Source organism: Phoca vitulina, unplaced genomic scaffold, assembly GCF_004348235.1.
Source record: "Phoca vitulina isolate PV1807 unplaced genomic scaffold, GSC_HSeal_1.0 scaffold26, whole genome shotgun sequence".
NCBI classification, from domain to species: domain Eukaryota; kingdom Metazoa; phylum Chordata; class Mammalia; order Carnivora; family Phocidae; genus Phoca; species Phoca vitulina.
In genome coordinates this window covers 6,213,700-6,231,516 of record NW_022589729.1, presented here as the reverse complement: position 1 = coordinate 6,231,516, position 17,817 = coordinate 6,213,700, and the positions used below count along the sequence as shown (strand labels likewise).

Below are 17,817 nucleotides of genomic sequence, written 5' to 3'. Positions count from 1 at the left end.
TTTTCTAGTATTTTAATATACTTTACAGAATTCACAGAAGTTAATTAAAAATATTTTTGCTGTACTAAATCCTGCCCTCACCACCACCACACACCCACTATAAGGCCAACGTCATATTTCATAATTAAGGAAAGGCTTTAAGTAGATCAACTAGAAAACAAAACAGTTTCCTATCAAGATCAAGAAGTAGCTCATTTCTTCAAATGCAGTATCAAAAGTAGGCAGTGAAGGAAAATTTAATTCTTTAATATCACAAAGTTACATCCTTAAGATATTATCCTTTCATGAATACTAAGTCAAAAATCAAAAAGATGAAAATGTCAAACCTATATATGAAAACATCTAATTAGAAAAGGCCTTCATTTTATGTTGGTTATTATTATAACAATTTAACTGAATTCGGAGAAAAGTTTTAGCCACAAAAATAGTACACACAACATAAAAAACCCCACATGATGCAGATTTAAAGAATGATAAAACTTTCTGGCATATTTGCTTCAGGTTTTTTGTTTTTGTTTTTTTTAAAGAAAATAAGCCAACAAAATTTAAGTCCTCTTTATACCTCTCATCAATCCTATAATCCTACCCTGTTGCCAAGTAGTCAGAATAGAGAATCCGTGACCTCCAGGAGGAACAACTCCAGATCACCCCCTCAAACACACATATACCCCTACTAAGTGATCAAAGACAACAACCTGGAGTAAAGGAACGACTGAGACAACAGAGGTGCTGACATAAATGGGATGAGGGCTTCTTCAGCAGGACCAAGGTCAGCTTCTCAAGCAGAAGGGAGTTGGGTTAGTGAGAGAGAAAAGACCTCTCAGGACAGCAAAGGATTGGGAATTCCTGTGCCTGGACAGGAATAAAATAGCCAAAGCAGTCATTCCTTTGCAAGGAAGTCCTAAGTGACTCTCTTTCTACACACACACGCGTGCACATGCACAATACATATGTGTATATAGAAAAATGCACACTTCTTATCCAGCAAAATATCAAGTAATAAAAATAAAGCATTCTTCAGGAAGAATAAATGATACCTTTTAGGGTGGCCCAAACACACAAATCTGCTAAGCTCAAGGAATTTCCAACTAAGTATGTTCTCAGAGACAGGCAATGATTGAGCTCGTTGATTGCAGAAGTAAACAAATTACATGAAGACAATTTTGTAGCACTAAACTCCAACCAGTGATCAATCTGTGGACATAAAAGATCGAAAAGAAATGCACCTCAGGGTTTAGATTTAAACAAACAAATGACCTCAGAATCATGCCTAATCTCATCTCAAATTACAGGATTTGCCATTATATGGATTTAATTCTGGTTGCCTGAGATCTAAATTGGCATTTAAATAAACAAATTTCATTGTTATATTTCTGTGCTTCTCCCCCACCCCCCCAGGAGTGCAGAGAAGCACTTCAGAGAAGAAAAAGAAAAACAAAGATTTGAGAACTGGCAGCAGGAAGGAATAACCCACTAGGTGATACTTAGACAAAACCAATAGGTGATACCTAGCCAAACAGATTCATCTACCTGTAAAATTTAAAACTAAATGCCTAGGCAACTATTCTTTGTATACTGAATTTTATAAAAATTAGGAGAGGTGGAGCTGAATACAAACAAACAGAAAGCATCTAAACAGCAGTACTGGAAGTTAATCTACTGCTGCTGTAATTAATTAAAGTGTATACCTAGAAAGGAAAAGGGGATCCAAACTACGTGTGTGACCCTGGGAAAATCTCTTAACTTTTCTAGGCCTGCTGCCTCACCTGATTCCTTCCTGGGAATCTAGGAAGAAGACAGCACTCACTGACCCAACAGGACAGCTCGTATGGGATTAAAAGTTCAAACTTAGGAGACATTAGGTGTTTTTCTCCCCCCCCCCCCGAAAATAAAAACAGGATGAGAATTCCTTAACTAGGTCTACCACTAAACTCCATGAATATCCTTACATATAATAATAGTACGTAAGCCAACAATAAAATGAAGTTCTCAAAAGAACAGAACATAAATCAAAACAAACCCAAGGAAATGTTCATTCCTTACCTCAGTATGTTCCAGCAGGTTAGAACCATAGAGCCCAGTTGTCGTTGCAACTCGAGCCAAGTAGCGAAGTATGGAATTTATGTCTGTGAATACCACATTTCTAGAATACAAGCATGAGATAAAATATTACCACAGCTCTAGCAAATCAGTAGCAGTCATGAGGCTTACAAAGAAGTATAAAAATATTAAACCTTATATCTACCATGTATTTTCAACTACAGTTTAAAAAAAATCCGCCTAATGTATTCTTTACTGTATCTATCAAACTCCAATTTGTTCTGAATGTTCAGCCAAATCCAAAAATTCGGTTTAGAGTGAACTATCTATAATGCTTTGTCCTTCTAAATATTGTCTATTCAGTGGTGGAAATATGAAAATATAACTGGGATATCAAGATCAATAGCGATTTAAAATAAATCAAGGCAGAGAAATCAAGGATATACAGTCATGGAGAGGCTAGTTGTATCAACTTCCAAGTAAAGAGGACAGCTCAAACCCCATCAAAATTGTTCTGTAAAAATTTTTTTAAAAGACACACACACCCATAAGGAAAAAGAGACTAAGGAGAAGAAACAGTCACAATACAGTTTAAGAAGCTAAACAGCAGATGAATTCAACAAGTCTGAAGAAACTGAATTTTAAGTGGGTAGTGGACAAAGCTGAAAACCAACCCAACCTAAATTTTAGAATCCACAAAAGACTAATGAATCAATGGAAGTGAGAGTGAACTGGGGCTAAAATAAGGAGGGGTGGTATAAAGTCTATTTACAAATCAGTGGGAAACAGACACCACCAAACCCTATTCTGCTCAGCTGAACCATTCCTCTTACTCAATCTTGGCAAAAACTGAAGCCTTATTCTCTAAAGAGTAAAACAAAGGTCTCTCAACTGGGGGAAATCTGGCACAGCTGTGAACTGGGTTATGCAGGTAACTGGGAGAATGAATACATACATACTAGATGCTGAGATCCAAAGCCTTCTTCCCACCCTCAGCTTCCAAAATATTCTGGCATCAACTCTTTATCTTCCAAACAGGAGACTGAAAGTCTTCACTAAATAATCTGATCAGCCTAAGAAGAAATAACTAAGGATACTAACATCAGAAGTTCCCGCTAAGTGAACCATTCAATCAGACCATCACAAAGTATGCTCAGAGCTAACAAGTCTACCCTTGAATTCAGAACTTATAAACAGCTTTAAATTCCAGTTAAAATCTGAGAAGGTCATCAGGAGTTACCAAATATTTGAAGAAAGCTTTTAATGTGAAAGACAGTAACCAAAATAAACACACAGAAAAATGCAACTTAGGCAAATTAGGGAGAAGAAAATTTAAAAAGTAAATAAATTTCCTTTAAGCAATGAAACAATATATTGCAATCATAAAACAAGGATACTATAAAAGGAGTACTCAAAAAATAAAAAATCGAGCTCTTAGATAATAAAAATATAGCAGAAATAGAAAACTCAATAGAAAAATAGGAATGATAAAGTTGAAGAACTCTCCAGAAAGTAAAGAAAAAAGGAAAAATAGATGAAAAATGAAGGTGATACTTAATCCCAACATCCATATGAAGAATACAAAATGGAGGAGAAAATCATCAAAGAAAAAAAATTTTTTTAATTTCCAAAACAGAAGGATTTCCAAGTTTCCACATTGAAAGGAGACTAACTACCCAGCGGAACAGATTAAAAATAGACCCACACGGGGCACCAAGCTGGCTCAGTCAGTAGAACATGTGACTCTTGATCTCAGGGTTGTGAGTTCGAACCCCACATTGGATGTATATATTACTTAAAAATAAAATCTTTAAAAAAAAAAATTGACCCAAACCAGACCATATTACTGTGAAATTTCAGAATACTGAATCAAAAGAAAATATTCCTACAGACCCCTGAATCAGAGAGGCTTCAGAAGAAAGAGAACAAAGCAAACAATTATTCATGGAAAAGTAAAAGTTGTACACAAAAATATAATCATAATATGTGGCTCAGCAATGAACAAAACTTACCGGGTCATTACAGTGTAAACACTGAATGGCGACCTAACCAAAATTATGATACAACTACACTGGGAGGAAGGAGGAGATGGGGAGGAGAAGAGTGTGTGTGAGTATGTGTTTTTATGTATCTTGCCCCTTTCCCAATATAAGTCTTTCTGTCAGTTTATTATGAACCTTTTAAACACATCTCAAATCTGTATCCAGCTTGAGAATACCCTTGAAAACTTCTTTCAATTTGGTCCAGATTTTATTATGTGGTGAAGTATTCTTTTTTTTTTTTTTTTTTTAAAGATTTTATTTATCTGACAGAGAGAGACACAGCAAGAGAGGGAACACAAGCAGGGGGAGTGGGAGAGGGAGAAGCAGGCTTCCCGCGGAGCAGGGAGCCCGATGTGGGGCTGGATCCCAGGACTCCGGGATCATGACCTGAGCCGAAGGCAGACGCTTAACGACTGAGCCACCCAGGCGCCCCGAAGTATTCTTAAAAGAATCTGAAACCAGGTTATATCTATTCCTCAGTTTCATTAAACTAAAATTAAGGATAATAATATCTCCCCTTCCAGTTCTTTTTATTCTTCACAGTGGGTTCCAGAAAAAAAAAAAGTTTAATCTTCCATATATCCTGGGATGCACATGATTCACTTTAATCAAGAACATACAATATATGCTCACCACATCAAAACCAATGATGTATTGTATGGTGACTAACATAACATAATAAAATTTAAAAAATAAATAAATAATAAAAAAACCATACAATATATGCTCATTGTAGAAACCTGCAAAAACAGAAAAGTAAAAAGAAAAAAAAAATCTTTCTGTACGTTTCTAGTTTCTTTTAGATTATAAGTGGGATCAGATAGCTTGCTGACAAATATAAGCCTCTGGATATACTTCTTTTAAGAATGAGGAAGAAAAGCATACTTCTTTCTAGAGTTAATCTACCAACTAGCAAATAAAACAAGCATAGAACATTGAATTCTGAATATTTAAAAAATGCTGTTCAGTACTGAAAACAGACACAGAAGTACTTACTCAGACACATAAAGAATATTCTCTTTCCCTTCTTCAAGAGAAATGCTGACGTTGTCTTTCACATGTTCTACGGCCAGCAAAGCTCCTAAGTGGAATGAGATGAAAAGATTTTTCTTTATTAACAATGTAGTATTTAAAACCTGAATCATAAAGCATGACTCAACAAACCAAGGAGTAAACTTCTCTCCCAGTAGTCTATAAAGAGAAAGGATCATCTTCTGGTCTTGGGAAAATAATATATAAGAAACTATTCACTGGCATACTCCAACTGCTTTTGAGTATGTTCAGCTTCCAGTTAAGGGCATCGAAATAAATCTTTTCTTCCCTCAGGAGACAAGAAATGAGAACAGTGCCTTGTATAAAAACTACTGTTAATAGCATCTGAGTGATTACTATGTGGTAGGCACTATGCTAAAATGCTTTACAGTCATTATAATTTTTAATCTTTGTAGTGATCTTAAGACGTAAACATCTTTATCTCCATTTTACAGAAGAGGAAACTGAGGCTTGGAAAGATTAAATAATGAACCCAAAGTCCTTGACTAAATATGTGACACTCAGGAACTGAATGCAGGCCCAGAAATTAAACTCTAAAACACGGTGTAATCTGCCTCTCAACACCTATTAAATATCCTAAATTGATTGATTAATCTTTTGTCCTTTAAATTTGGCCAACATGAACCACCAGCACCCAGATACTGATTTCTAAATATCAAGCTCCACCAGAAACAGGGCTGTGGCAGGGAAGGTACAAGACAGACCTGGAAAATTCTGTGCTAGAAAGCAAGAAGTAATCAAACAGATAAGCCAAAAGGACAGAGAGGCCAACTTGGAGGGGCTCCCACTGGCAAACAGTAGCAATGTAACTACTAATGTAAATGATACAAGTTTTAATGTGTCCATACAAGGAAATCCTATATAGCAAATAAAAAGCATGAAGCTCTGAAGTTCTGTTACAGGCAACAAGTTAGCATTATCCTAGGTACAAAAGAATATATATGATATGATTCAATGTATATGAAATTCTAGAAAAAATAGAATACTGACAGAAAGCAGATCAGTGGCTATCAGGGACCAGAGATGGGGAAAGGAAGCTGACTGCAAAGGGACAAAAGGGAACTTTCCAAAATGAGAGAAATATTCTCTATCATTACTGCGGTGGTTACTGTACGTATCTGTCAATTTTAAATTGGTGAAGTTTAGTAAATGCACGTTATAGCTCAATAAAACTAATTTTAAAAAATAAAAATTTTAAATTAAAAGAGTAAAAGTAAATAATACAGATTATAACCTGAGACATTTTGTTACGAATTTTTTTTAATGGGAAAGAAAAAGATCTTCTGTCAGAAAAATGTCAACTAATACATGTAGAAGGAACAGCAGAATTGGAAGGTCACCTTTTGGCATCTTCTTAATAATAATCAAGTTGGGCAGGGAGCATCAATGGGTGCTGAAACACGTAAACGAAGGTTTGAGTGGAATGTTTACATGGTCCTAATGCATCTCCCCACAAAATGTCTGTCAAATGCAAAGAGAAAACTCTGCAGTCCATAAAGCTGGCTGACACCATCTTAAGTAATCAAGGTTAGATCACTGGTAATGGGAAAAATCAAATTCATGCACCAATTTATGGGCTGCAATGAAGAGCAACGAATCACTTCCGTGCTACTCTTGCCAAAGATGTGTAGCTGAATAAAGCCAAAAGGAAACATCATTGGGACATTCTTCAAGTAATTGGTCTTTAGTCTTCAGAGAGGTCAAAGCTATGAAAGCCAAGGAAAGACAAAAAAAATTCCAGATCGAAAGAAACTGGAGAGACATGACAACTAGGTGCAAAGCATGATTCTGGATTTTGATCCCTGTACTACTGAGTGTTATTGGAACAATTAGTGTTGGAATATGAACAGGGTGTCTGCATTAAACAGAAGAATGGTATCAATGTGTACTTCCTGATTTTGATGGTCCTACCAGGTCATGTAAAAAGGTTCCTTGCTTAAGAGAGCTGTATGTTGGCATATTCCTGATGTTGAAGCATCATTATCTGCAGTATGCTCTTCAGTGGTACGGGGGGGGAAAGTAATTGGTTCTATTCTTGTACCTTTTTAAGTTTGAAATTATTTTAACGTTAAAAAAAAAAAAACACTTCACATGCTGAATGCATGTAAAACAGGGAAATTCCAGCAATGCAATCTATTTTTCTAAATGTTTCATCCAATTTTATTGATTTAAAGATGTTTTTTAATCAAACAGTGGGAAGAATTAAAAACAAAAAAGGAGGGGAAAAGCAAACATATACTCTATAATTGGTCTACAGTTCAAAATGACAATAAATTTCTCTAAGATCCTCTTTCAGAATAATCAGAATGGGATCACTAAGGAAACAGGGGGATTTGCTAAGTAACATTAGTAAAAACTACAGCTATGGAATATCTAAAATGTGTCAGAATTTTACCTACAGTCTCATTTAATTCTGGCAACCAACCCTATGTAGAAAATACTAGTCTTCCTTTCTTAATCAGAGGACTGTGGGAGAAGCCAAACACAGAACCCGCCAAGGTGTGGCAGCCAGGATCTGACCCAGGTCTCCAGGAACCAAATGTTTTTGCTCTTAACCATGAGACCACACTGTCTAGTACTTTCCAGCCCAAAGAGCAAACCCATTTTTTTTTTTTTAGAGTTTATTGATTTGTGTGAGGTTAGCCCATAATTACTGGAATCAATATGCTAAAACATTAGCATTTTTTAAATATTTAAAATGGCTATTAAATTGTGGGTTTTATTCAAAAGACTCAGAACACCACCGAAGTTGACAATGCAATGAGTAATTTTGTCAACTGCATCTAAAAGTCTGCACTTCTCCCACATTAAAAAACTACTTGTGAGGGCTTAGTTCGTAGAGCGGGTGACTCCTGATCTCGCGATAGAGTTCGAGCCCCATGTTTGGTGTAGAGATCACTTAAAAATAAAATCTTTAAAAAAAAAAGTACTTGTGAGTTTATACTATGCATACACATTAACCAATAGGAGATTAACAAACTACTCAAATTCTTTTGCGTTGTTTCCCAAAGTAATAAAAAAGCAGAAATCCTAAACTATCTATCTACAGTAATCTCGGCCACACAGAAAAAGCAAATCCAAACAGAACTTAACATGTACTAGGAATGTGACAGATCCGACGTTTACTCTGGCGTTGACCACATCCATAAGGGTGTGTAGTAAAGCAACCCTATCAGTCCGCAGTGTACTTGAGTGTTCAGCAATTACCCTGCCACCATTAATTAAAAATAAATGCAACCTCGTTGTAATGCAACGTCAGCTACTACAATTGTCTGCCTTGTTCCCCTTGAACCCAACGAAACATAAGGTAGTCAAGTGGATTGAAGATCTGTTCTGAGAAGAGGGAGGAAGGGAGATGTAAGTAAAGGGGGGTATGCTAAAGAGGGGACGCGAAGACGATGATTTTAACTTTCAAAACGCTATTTCTACGAGCAGCTCTAGGTCTCTATGGAAAGCCATTTCAAAAAGGGAGGGGAGTTGGCTGACAGTCATCCCTCTTAAGAGAAAAGGTCCGAAGCCGAGCGACGCGTCGCTCTGCCTGGGCTCACACCACGCCTCCCTCCACGCCCGAGAAAACGGTCTTCAGGAGCAGATCCACATGCCAGGGGATGGAAGATGAGGGGCGCAGAGCTTACTCCGTGTACAGTTTCGAGGAGAGGGCAGGCCTAATCTCCCAGACCGTGACCGCCACTGCGCAACGCCGGGCGCGGCGACCTTCCCTGCCCCGCACCCTCCCCGGCTGATGCAACCCACGCAGGTCGGCGGCCTCGTCCCCTTACCCAGCGGAGGGTCTCCTGCATTCACGGTCAGACAGAGCGTCGCCATCTCCGCCGGTCTGCGGCTACCTGTCAGTGCGCCTGCCTGGCCGTCAGAACCTCTCCGAACCCGCCGAAAGCAAGAAGCTGCAACGTGTGCGCGCGCCTGACGTTGCCGCAGCCTTCGCCCCTCCCCTGCGTCGTGGCTGCCGCCGTCTCCGCGCACACCGCGTTGCGTCATCGCCGTGCGCCGTCTCCGCCCCGCCGCGGGCTCGAGGCCTTCGACCCCGCCCCTCTGCATCTGGGGACAGGAGGGCCTACGTGGCGATTTACGCCGCTGGGATAGACGCTGAAGTGAACAGGACTTTACGACACTTGGTAAAGTGAGGAGAGCAAGTTATGAGACCGTTTCCACCGTGTGAGAGGCGTGCACGTGAGCCACGAAACAGAGCCCGCAAGTGGAGCAGTGTGTTGATGGCACTGTGTTTGTAAACACAGAAAAGTCGTGGACGCATGCACAGCACACCGGCAGCCATGGTTCCGCTGGGGATGGGGGGAGCTTTTCTAATGTTTCCTCATATTTTTCAAAAGAAGAATGTGTTTCCAAGTTATTTTCGTACGTGAAAATAGTGCTTAAAAAGGAAGGATTAATTTATAAAAGGCATTACTAAAAGCGGTGCCCGAATTTGTTTGGGCTTTGTTTGCCTGGACTCTGCAAGCGTGCCTTTCACAGGGTCATCGGATTTCTCCTCTCCACCCTCTGTGGGGGAGGGGAGTGTGTGTGTGTGTGTGTGTGTGTGTGTGTGTGCGCGCGCGCCCGCGCGCGCTTCGAGTCAAGGGCCCAAGGATTGATTACAAAAACCATCTCACCTCACCACTCCACCACCACCACCAGTTGCCCCACGTGGCACTAAGTGGGGTCACTTGGTGCTATTTAACTGGAGGCTAGGGTGGTCGAAGGTGCAGAAGCGGTTCACTCACCTGATGCCTGCGGTGGGAAGTCTGGAAGCCTAGGCTCAGCTGGACCCCACTCCCTCTCCATAGTTTCTTGGGTCCGCTGCATTTAAAGCCTAAAGACTTCTTACAGGGTGTCTGGGTACTGCGAGAGTGAAGGTTCCAAAAGACCAAGATGTAAACTTCCACGTTCCTTCTGATCTAACTTTGGAAATCACACAGCATCACTTTTGCAACATTTGATTGGTGACCAGTGAGTCCCACAGGGCCCACCCAGATACAAAAGAGAGGACTGCACAAAGGCATGAATACCAGGAGGTACGGTTCACTGGGGTAAATAGTAGATTAAATTGTGTCTCCCAAGAAAAGATATGTCCAAGTCCTAGCCCTCAGTCCCTGTAAATGTGACTATTGGGAAATAGAGTTTTTGCATATGTAATGAAGTTAAGGATCTCGAGATTACATCATCCTAGGAGAGGGAAATCTGACACACTTTAATGAAGTCACAGACACACAAGAGGAAGGGCTACAACAGGTCAGGTTGAAAGTCAAGATGTCTGCATCACCAATTTCAAAAGTTTCTTACTGAATTAAAGAAACCCACTGATGCACATGAACTGAACATCATGACCAAAAGGCTCTATGGAAAAATGATGCATCAGTTTCTTCAGGACTTGGATAACGTTAACAAACCTAACCTAGCCAGTGTGGAATCTGTTGATTATGTAAACGCTGAAGAAAGAAGAGTTAATCCCTGGGTGGAAAGGCAAACAAATGAAGAACATCAAGGATTACTTTCCAATGGCTCTGCTAGCAGCTCTGTTGTACTGGTTCCGATGAACAAGTCTATTTCAAAGGGCAGTGGGATCAGGATTTTGATAAAGAACATACTGAAGAAGGAGAATTTTGGCTGAACAAGAATATGAGCAAATCTAAGCAGATGATGCAACAAAGCAAGGTCTTTAGTTTTGCCTTCCTGAAGGATGTACAAGCCAAGATCCTGGAATACCATAAAAAGGCAAGCACGACTTCGCTGATCTAAGCAGGATTGATCATGCAGATCTCAGCAGGATTTTGCTGCTGCCAAATGAAGTAAGTGGTCTGCAGAAGCTTGATAAACTCGCCACTAAAAAATTGATAACCTGGGCAACTCACAGAATATGAGCAAGAGAGATGTAGATTTGTACTTCCCGCCGTTCAAAGTGGAAGAGCTCTGATGTCAAGGCCATGCTGGGAGCCATGGGAATAGCGGATACGTTCAGTCAACAGGGCATGACCAGGAGCCAGGGGGCTAAGGTGTCTAAAATCTTACACAAGTCCCTTGTGGAGGTGACTGAGCAGGGCAGAGAGTCTGCAGCTGACACTGGCATGGAAACTTCCAACATCATTGCCAATTTATGAAAATTTCCATTGTGATCACCCTTCTGTTCTTCAGTCACATTCAAACCAACAGCATCTTTCTCTCTGGCAGAGCCCCCTCTCCCTAGATGCTATCAGCCAGTCAACTACTTTCGGTAAAATCTCACAGAGTTGTTCCAGTAAATTGATTGCTAGAAATAAATAGGCTCTATTTGATTTGTTTTCCTTTCTAAATATCAGTTTATAACAGAGAATTTAATAGTCGAAATGGCATGTCTGCCTATTTCTCTCTCCACACACGTAAACCTACACTTTACCCACTAAAATTCCCTTTTAAAAAAAAATTCCCTTCAGGGGCACCTGGGCAGCTCAGTCGCTTAAGCGTCTGACTCTTAATTTTGGCTCAGGTCATGATCTCAGGATCATAAGCTCCAACTCTGCGTCAGGTGCCGCATCAGGCTCCACCCTGTACATGGAGTCTCGGTAAGGTTCTCTCTCTTCCTTTCCCTCTGCCCCCCCATCTCCATGCACATTCTCTCTCTAAAAAAAATAAATAAAAATAAATCCCTTTGGACAAAACATGCAGCTTCAAGAATGGACAAAGGAATATTTCAATACTGCATCTTCTGAAGTTGAAATATCGTTTATGAACTGTTTTACATTAATGAAACCAAATTACACCTGCTCTTCAAACTTATTAACCCAGACTCCTCCATTTCTTTGAATTCAGGTAATATCTGGGACTCTTATATATCTCTTTTATGAAACATATTATCAGTAAACCAATGACTTACTCAAATTAAAAAAAAGAATACTAGCACATCTTTTATCTGTTTGTGCCACTTTCCTTTTGCCTGAAATTATTTTCCCCCAGATTTTCATATGACTGACTTCTTATTCAAATCTCAGACCTGAATATACCTTCACATATCGCTTTTGCTGTCTTTAAGCTTTTAATTTTTGCTAATCTTGCATTTCTTATCTATAGCCTTTCAGACATAATATTTACAGATTGTCTTTTATAACATACAAACACAAAAGTGAGAAATGGAACTGTTACCTGTTTAACCTCATATTCTCCATTGATGGTTTATCTCCACTAGTAAATTAGACAAAATGTTCTACTTGAAATCAGAGTAGTCTTGAATCATCTTTTGTTACTTTTTCTGTTTTAAATTTATCCCTTTAAAATCACTTAGCAGAGAGCTTTTTTTTTTAAAGATTTTTTTCATTCATTTATTTGACAGAGAGCGAGAGAGGGAACACAAGCAGGGGGAGTGGGAGAGGGCAAAGCAGGCTCCCCGCTGAGCAGGGAGCCCGATGCGGGGCTCGATGCCAGGACCCTGGGATCATGACCTGAGCCAAAGGCAGACGCTTAATGACTGAGCCACCCAGGCACCCCCCCCCCCCCATTTTCTTTTTGATATCCTATCTGCTTTAGTCAGGAGCATCGTGTAGAGCTGAAGAGTACATTGAGCACCACCTATTGTTAGCTACTTACTTTATACGTGGAAAAAGAACAGGAGAAATCCCTTGCCCAAGATAACAAAAGTTATTTTTTTTTTTAAGATTTTATTTATTTATTTGACAGAGAGAGACAGCCAGAGAGGGAACACAAGCAGGGGGAGTGGGAGAGGGAGAAGCAGGCTTCCCTCTGAGCAGGGAGCCCGATGCGGGGCCCGATCCCAGGACCCTGGGATCATGACCTGAGCCGAAGGCAGACGCTTAACTGCTGAGCCACCCAGGTGCCCCAGCAGAGTGCTCCTTATGCTGCTGCAACTTCAGCTCCTATGTTCTGGCCCTTTTATTACATATCAGCTTTATTTAAGATTATAGACTCATAATTTCATTAAACATAAAACAATGAAAGAGCCTTTTATTTTTCTTGGTCACAGTATCATAAATGGCCAAGGGATAAAACTTTTTCTCAATGTGTGGAAACACTTTAGTAAAGCTAAATGAGGTAATGGTTAGAGGGGGTAGGGGAAAGAGAATTATCAAGTGCTATATGATGCCATTAAGATGAGAAAACTTGTATTATCATGCTCAGCATTATTTTATGACTATTAAGAACTCCAAAGTGAAAGTCACATTCCTCCCTGGTTGTGGGCCCTTCTACTTCATCAACTTATGCCTCACGTAATTTTTTCAGATTTGGTCACAGCTTCCACGTAGTAGTAAGCAATGTGTTCACGCAGTGCTAATACTACGGTAGTTTACACTGATATCTACCCTCTCCCAAACATACACCTCTTGGTCAATATGACTTTTAAGATTTCTTTGATGTTATTAAGTTTCACAAGGGTCCAACAGAGTTTCCTGCACATCAAGGATGTACAGTCACTAAATATTATGGAGTGATTGAGTCTTATATGATATATAGGGAAAAGATCGCTATTTATTTGCTGAGAAATCCTTGGGTCTCTTTTCAAAATTCTTTTCATAGTAAGTGTCTTTTACCATATGATGCACTAGGGAATGCACAAAGAATACTGAAATCATTTATTCAACAAACAAGGGATGCCTGGGTGGCTCAGTCGGTTAAGCATCTGACTCTTGATTTGGGCTCAGGTCATGACCTCAGGGTCATGGGATCGAGCCCTGTGTCAGGCTCTGCGCTCGATGGGGAGTCTGCTTGAGATTCTCTTTCTCCTTTTGCTCATTCCCCCCCCCCTTCTAAAAAAATGAATAACCGGGCGCCTGGGTGGCTCAGATGGTTAAGCGTCTGCCTTCGGCTCGGGTCATGATCCCAGAGTCCTGGGATCGAGCCCCGCATCGGGCTCCCAGCTCAGCGGGAAGCCTGTTTCTCCCTCTGCCTCTGCCTCTCTCTCTCTCTCTCTCTGACTCTCATGAATAAATAAATAAAACATTTAAAAAAAATAAAAAATAAAAATAAAAAAATGAATAACCAAATAACCTGTTTTTGAACAACTTCAGTGACGAGGAACTTAATACCACCCAAGACAGCCCCCTCTGTTTCTAAACACCTATTACTATTAGATGCACCTGAATCTGCTTTTCTGTTCATCTGTCCACTATCCTCAGAGGCTCTGCAGAACAGCTCTGGGATCCTCCACATGACTTTTCATACATTGAAGGCTGTCATGATATCTCCCATGTCTTTGTTCTCTAGGCCGGATGTCTCCAGTCCTTTCAATAATCCTTCAAATGATAGTTTTAATCGATCCCAGCTGCCCTCTTCAAAACATGCTTCAGTTACTCAATGTGCCTTTTAAAATGTGATCCTCAGAACTGTACAAAATGTTCTGGGTGTGGTGTGATCAGGGCAGAGTGCAGGCAGAAGCACTGTCTCTTTTATTTTGCCCATCACAATGCTATTAAAGTATACCACATTAACTCTTTACGGTCACAATAAACTGTTGACTCCTATTAAGACTGTAACAATTCCAAGATAGAGAGCTCAGAAATAAACCTATAGTTATAATTATGGTCAATTAATCTACGAGAAAGAAGGCAAGAATATACAATCCTTGTATATGCAAGAATATACAAGTCTTTTTAATAAATGGTGTTGGGAAAACTGGACAGCTACGTGTAAAAGAATGAAATTGGACCCCTTTCTCACACCATATACAAAAATAAACTCAAAATGGATTAAACCTAAATGTAAGACCTGAAACCATAAAAATCCTAGAGGAGAACACAGGCAATAATTTATCTAACATTAGCTGTAACCACATTTTTCTAGATATGTCTCCTGAGGCAAGGGAAATAAAAGAAAAAATAAACTATTGGGACTACATCAAAATACAAAGTTTTTCTGCACAGCAAAAGAAAAAATCAACAAAACAAAAGGCAAATGAATAAATGAAAGTTTGCACAAAGTACAAAGGTAACTCAGACAATGGAAAATGATTATCCATGGTGAGTTGGGGAGGGAGGAGAAAATAGTAAAGGATGGCATATGTAGGGGATGGAAAAAAAGTTCAAAGGGAGAACATGAGCTAAAGCCTGGAGTCATGAAGCTGTGTGTATTTAGAAAACTTGCCAGTTCATTACTGTCAGAATGTAAAATATTTTGCAATGAGAGATTACAAGGCTAGAATGTAGGCAGACACTAAATTATAAAGAGTTCTGAAGAGTCAGATTTTATCCTGTGATAGGAAATCAGTGAAGACTTTTAAGTGAGGCTGAGGGAGATGATTAGGATTGCATTTTACAAGGACCACTGCAATATGGCAGATGGATTGGGGTGTGCAGAAATGGTGGCAGAGAGACCAGTTAAGATGTGATTACAACAGGGGTGCCTGGGTGGCTCAGTTGTTAAGCGTCTGCTTTCGGCTCAGGTCATGATCCCAGGGTGCTGGGATCGAGTCCCGCATCGGGCTCCCTGCTCCGCGGGAAGCCTGCTTCTCCTTCTCCTACTCCCCCTGCTTGTGTTCCCTCTCTCGCTGTGTCTCTGTCAAATAAATAAACAAAATCTTTAAAAAAAAAAAAAAAAAAGATGTGATTACAACAGTCTATATGAGAGAAAATAAAAGATGAAGGCCTAAACTAAGGCAGTGAAAATCAGAATTGAGAACAGAGCTTCTCCCTCTCCCTCTGCCCCTCCCCCTGCTCATGCTCTCTCTCTCAAATAAAATCTGAAAAAAATAAAGGAGATCCTCCTCCAGCCCCCCATCCTGCCCCTGTTGCTTTCTAGCTAATCTTCCTAACTGATTTCCCCTGCAGCTTTACCAGAAGGTAAATAATTTCATTTACTTGTTCCTTATCTGATTTGCTTCACGAGAATATGAGCTCAACAGAAGAACAGACTTACGCCAGTGTTACGTCCACCACCAAACGTTTAGTACCTAGAGCAGTAAGTAACAAATAGCACATGCTCAAAACATTATTTGTTGAAAGAGTGAATGGAAGCCACGGTGAGAGAAAGCATGGTATTTGGGGGGGAACTTTAAAGGGTTGAGCATGGCTGGCTGGATATAAGTTTGTGATCAGAGTTGAGGCTGGAGAAGGAAAAAGCCATGACATTAGAGGGTCACATGTTGTGACAAGAAACTTGTATTTTATCCTGAATGCAATAGGAAGCCCTGAAAGATTTTAAGTAAGAGAGTGGCACTACTAGATTCGATTTTGTGGAAAATCACCCTGGAGGATATGATAAGTGGAAGGGAGAGGAGTTACAGTGCAGGCAGGCAGATTAGTCAGGAAGGCACCACAGTGATGTATGGAAGAAATAAAGGAGTATGAGGGTGTAAATTAACGTATAGGCAATGTGAATGAAGAGAGAATGTCGACTTCCAAATATGCCTCTTGGATAACTCATTTTTAAATAGGAACCTGTAGAAAATGCCTTCAAAGTTATTCTCACATTGCACTTGGGTTTTTTTTCTTAATTAGGTTTAGTCTCCTCTTTATAGATAGGGAATTCTGTTCAGAGGGAAGTAAATGGATTTAGGAAGTGATTTCCACATATGGCCAGTTATTAGGATCACCTTGAGGATTTGTAAAATAATTTAAGGAGGGATGGAAAAGAATGAAGAGCTTGGTAGATATAATAATTCACAGACACCTGTGAGACATTCAAAGCAGGCTCTTGGGCATGGCAACTTAGAATCTGAGAAGTTTTTTGTTTTGTTTTGTTTAAAGTAAGCTCTACACCCAAGGTTGGCCTTGAACTCACAACTCCAAGATGAAGAATCACACACTTTACTGACTGAGCCAGCCAGGCACCCCTGTGAGGTCTAAACTAGATAAAGATTTTGGAATAAGGGCAAACAGAAGCCATATGCGTGAATTAGATCATCTACTGAGAAAGTAAAGGGAACCTAGAGCAGAATCTTGGTGAATGTTGACATTTAAGGGAAGGGAGAAACGAAGAAAGAAGACCAAGTAGGAGTGGCTAGAAGAGGGAAGAAGAAAATCACTGAGAAGAGAGTCCCAAGAGACTGGAGTCATCAAAGGTATCAAAGCCACGAAGACCTCTTCAGGCTAGGTTACGGATGTTCTGAAGATATTACCTAAACTTCAATGATTATCAAACTCCCTGGAGTAGCCTTCTTAAAATATACAGCATCAAAATTGCTGGGATGAGCCTATGACTCTGTATTTCTGAAAAGCCTCCTGGGTGATTCTGATATGTAGTTGGGTTTGAGAACCATTAATTTAGATGACTTGCCTAATCCAGTAACAGAGAAATTTATTTAAAAGCACTGGAAAGATACCCAAAAAAGAAAAATCTAGGCAGAATGTCAGAATACTTTTGATAGCTTATGTTATAATCTCTCCTTGGAAAGAACTAAGGTAAGTCCCTAACTTGCCACAGTTACGCATTTTAGAATGACGCCGCCATAAGAATAAAGTAATGTCCACAGTAGAGAATATGTCATTTTCAAATACTACTTAAAAATGTTAAAAGGTGGGGCGCCTGGGTGGCTCAGTTGGTTAAGCGACTGCCTTCGGCTCAGGTCATGATCCTGGAGTCCCTGGATCAAGTCCCACATCGGGCTCCCTGCTCAGCAGGGAGTCTGCTTCACCCTCTGACCCTCCCCCCTCTCATGTGCTCTCTCCCTCTCGTTCTCTCTCTCTCAAATAAATAAATAAAATCTTAAAAAAAAAAAAAATGTTAAAAGGTGGTAAAGAACATAAAGAGC

General features: G+C 39.9%; 1 protein-coding gene across 2 annotated transcripts in view; it reads right to left on the bottom strand.

The window, feature by feature from the left end:
- Positions 1-11,541, bottom strand: part of EPRS1 (glutamyl-prolyl-tRNA synthetase 1) — a 68,985-nt gene extending 57,444 nt beyond the window's left edge. The window contains exons 1-4 of one of the 2 annotated variants that reach the window (XM_032422145.1): positions 8,915-11,541; positions 5,079-5,163; positions 2,044-2,143; positions 1,038-1,194 (exon numbers count right to left, since the gene is read on the bottom strand). In XM_032422145.1, coding sequence (XP_032278036.1) covers positions 1,038-1,194; positions 2,044-2,143; positions 5,079-5,163; positions 8,915-9,191 — 619 coding nt within the window. In that variant the 5' untranslated portion in view covers positions 9,192-11,541. The remainder of the gene's footprint in view (positions 1-1,037; positions 1,195-2,043; positions 2,144-5,078; positions 5,164-8,914) is intronic. The other variant, XM_032422146.1, reaches the window with a different exon arrangement.
- Positions 11,542-17,817: the final 6,276 nt, after the last annotated feature.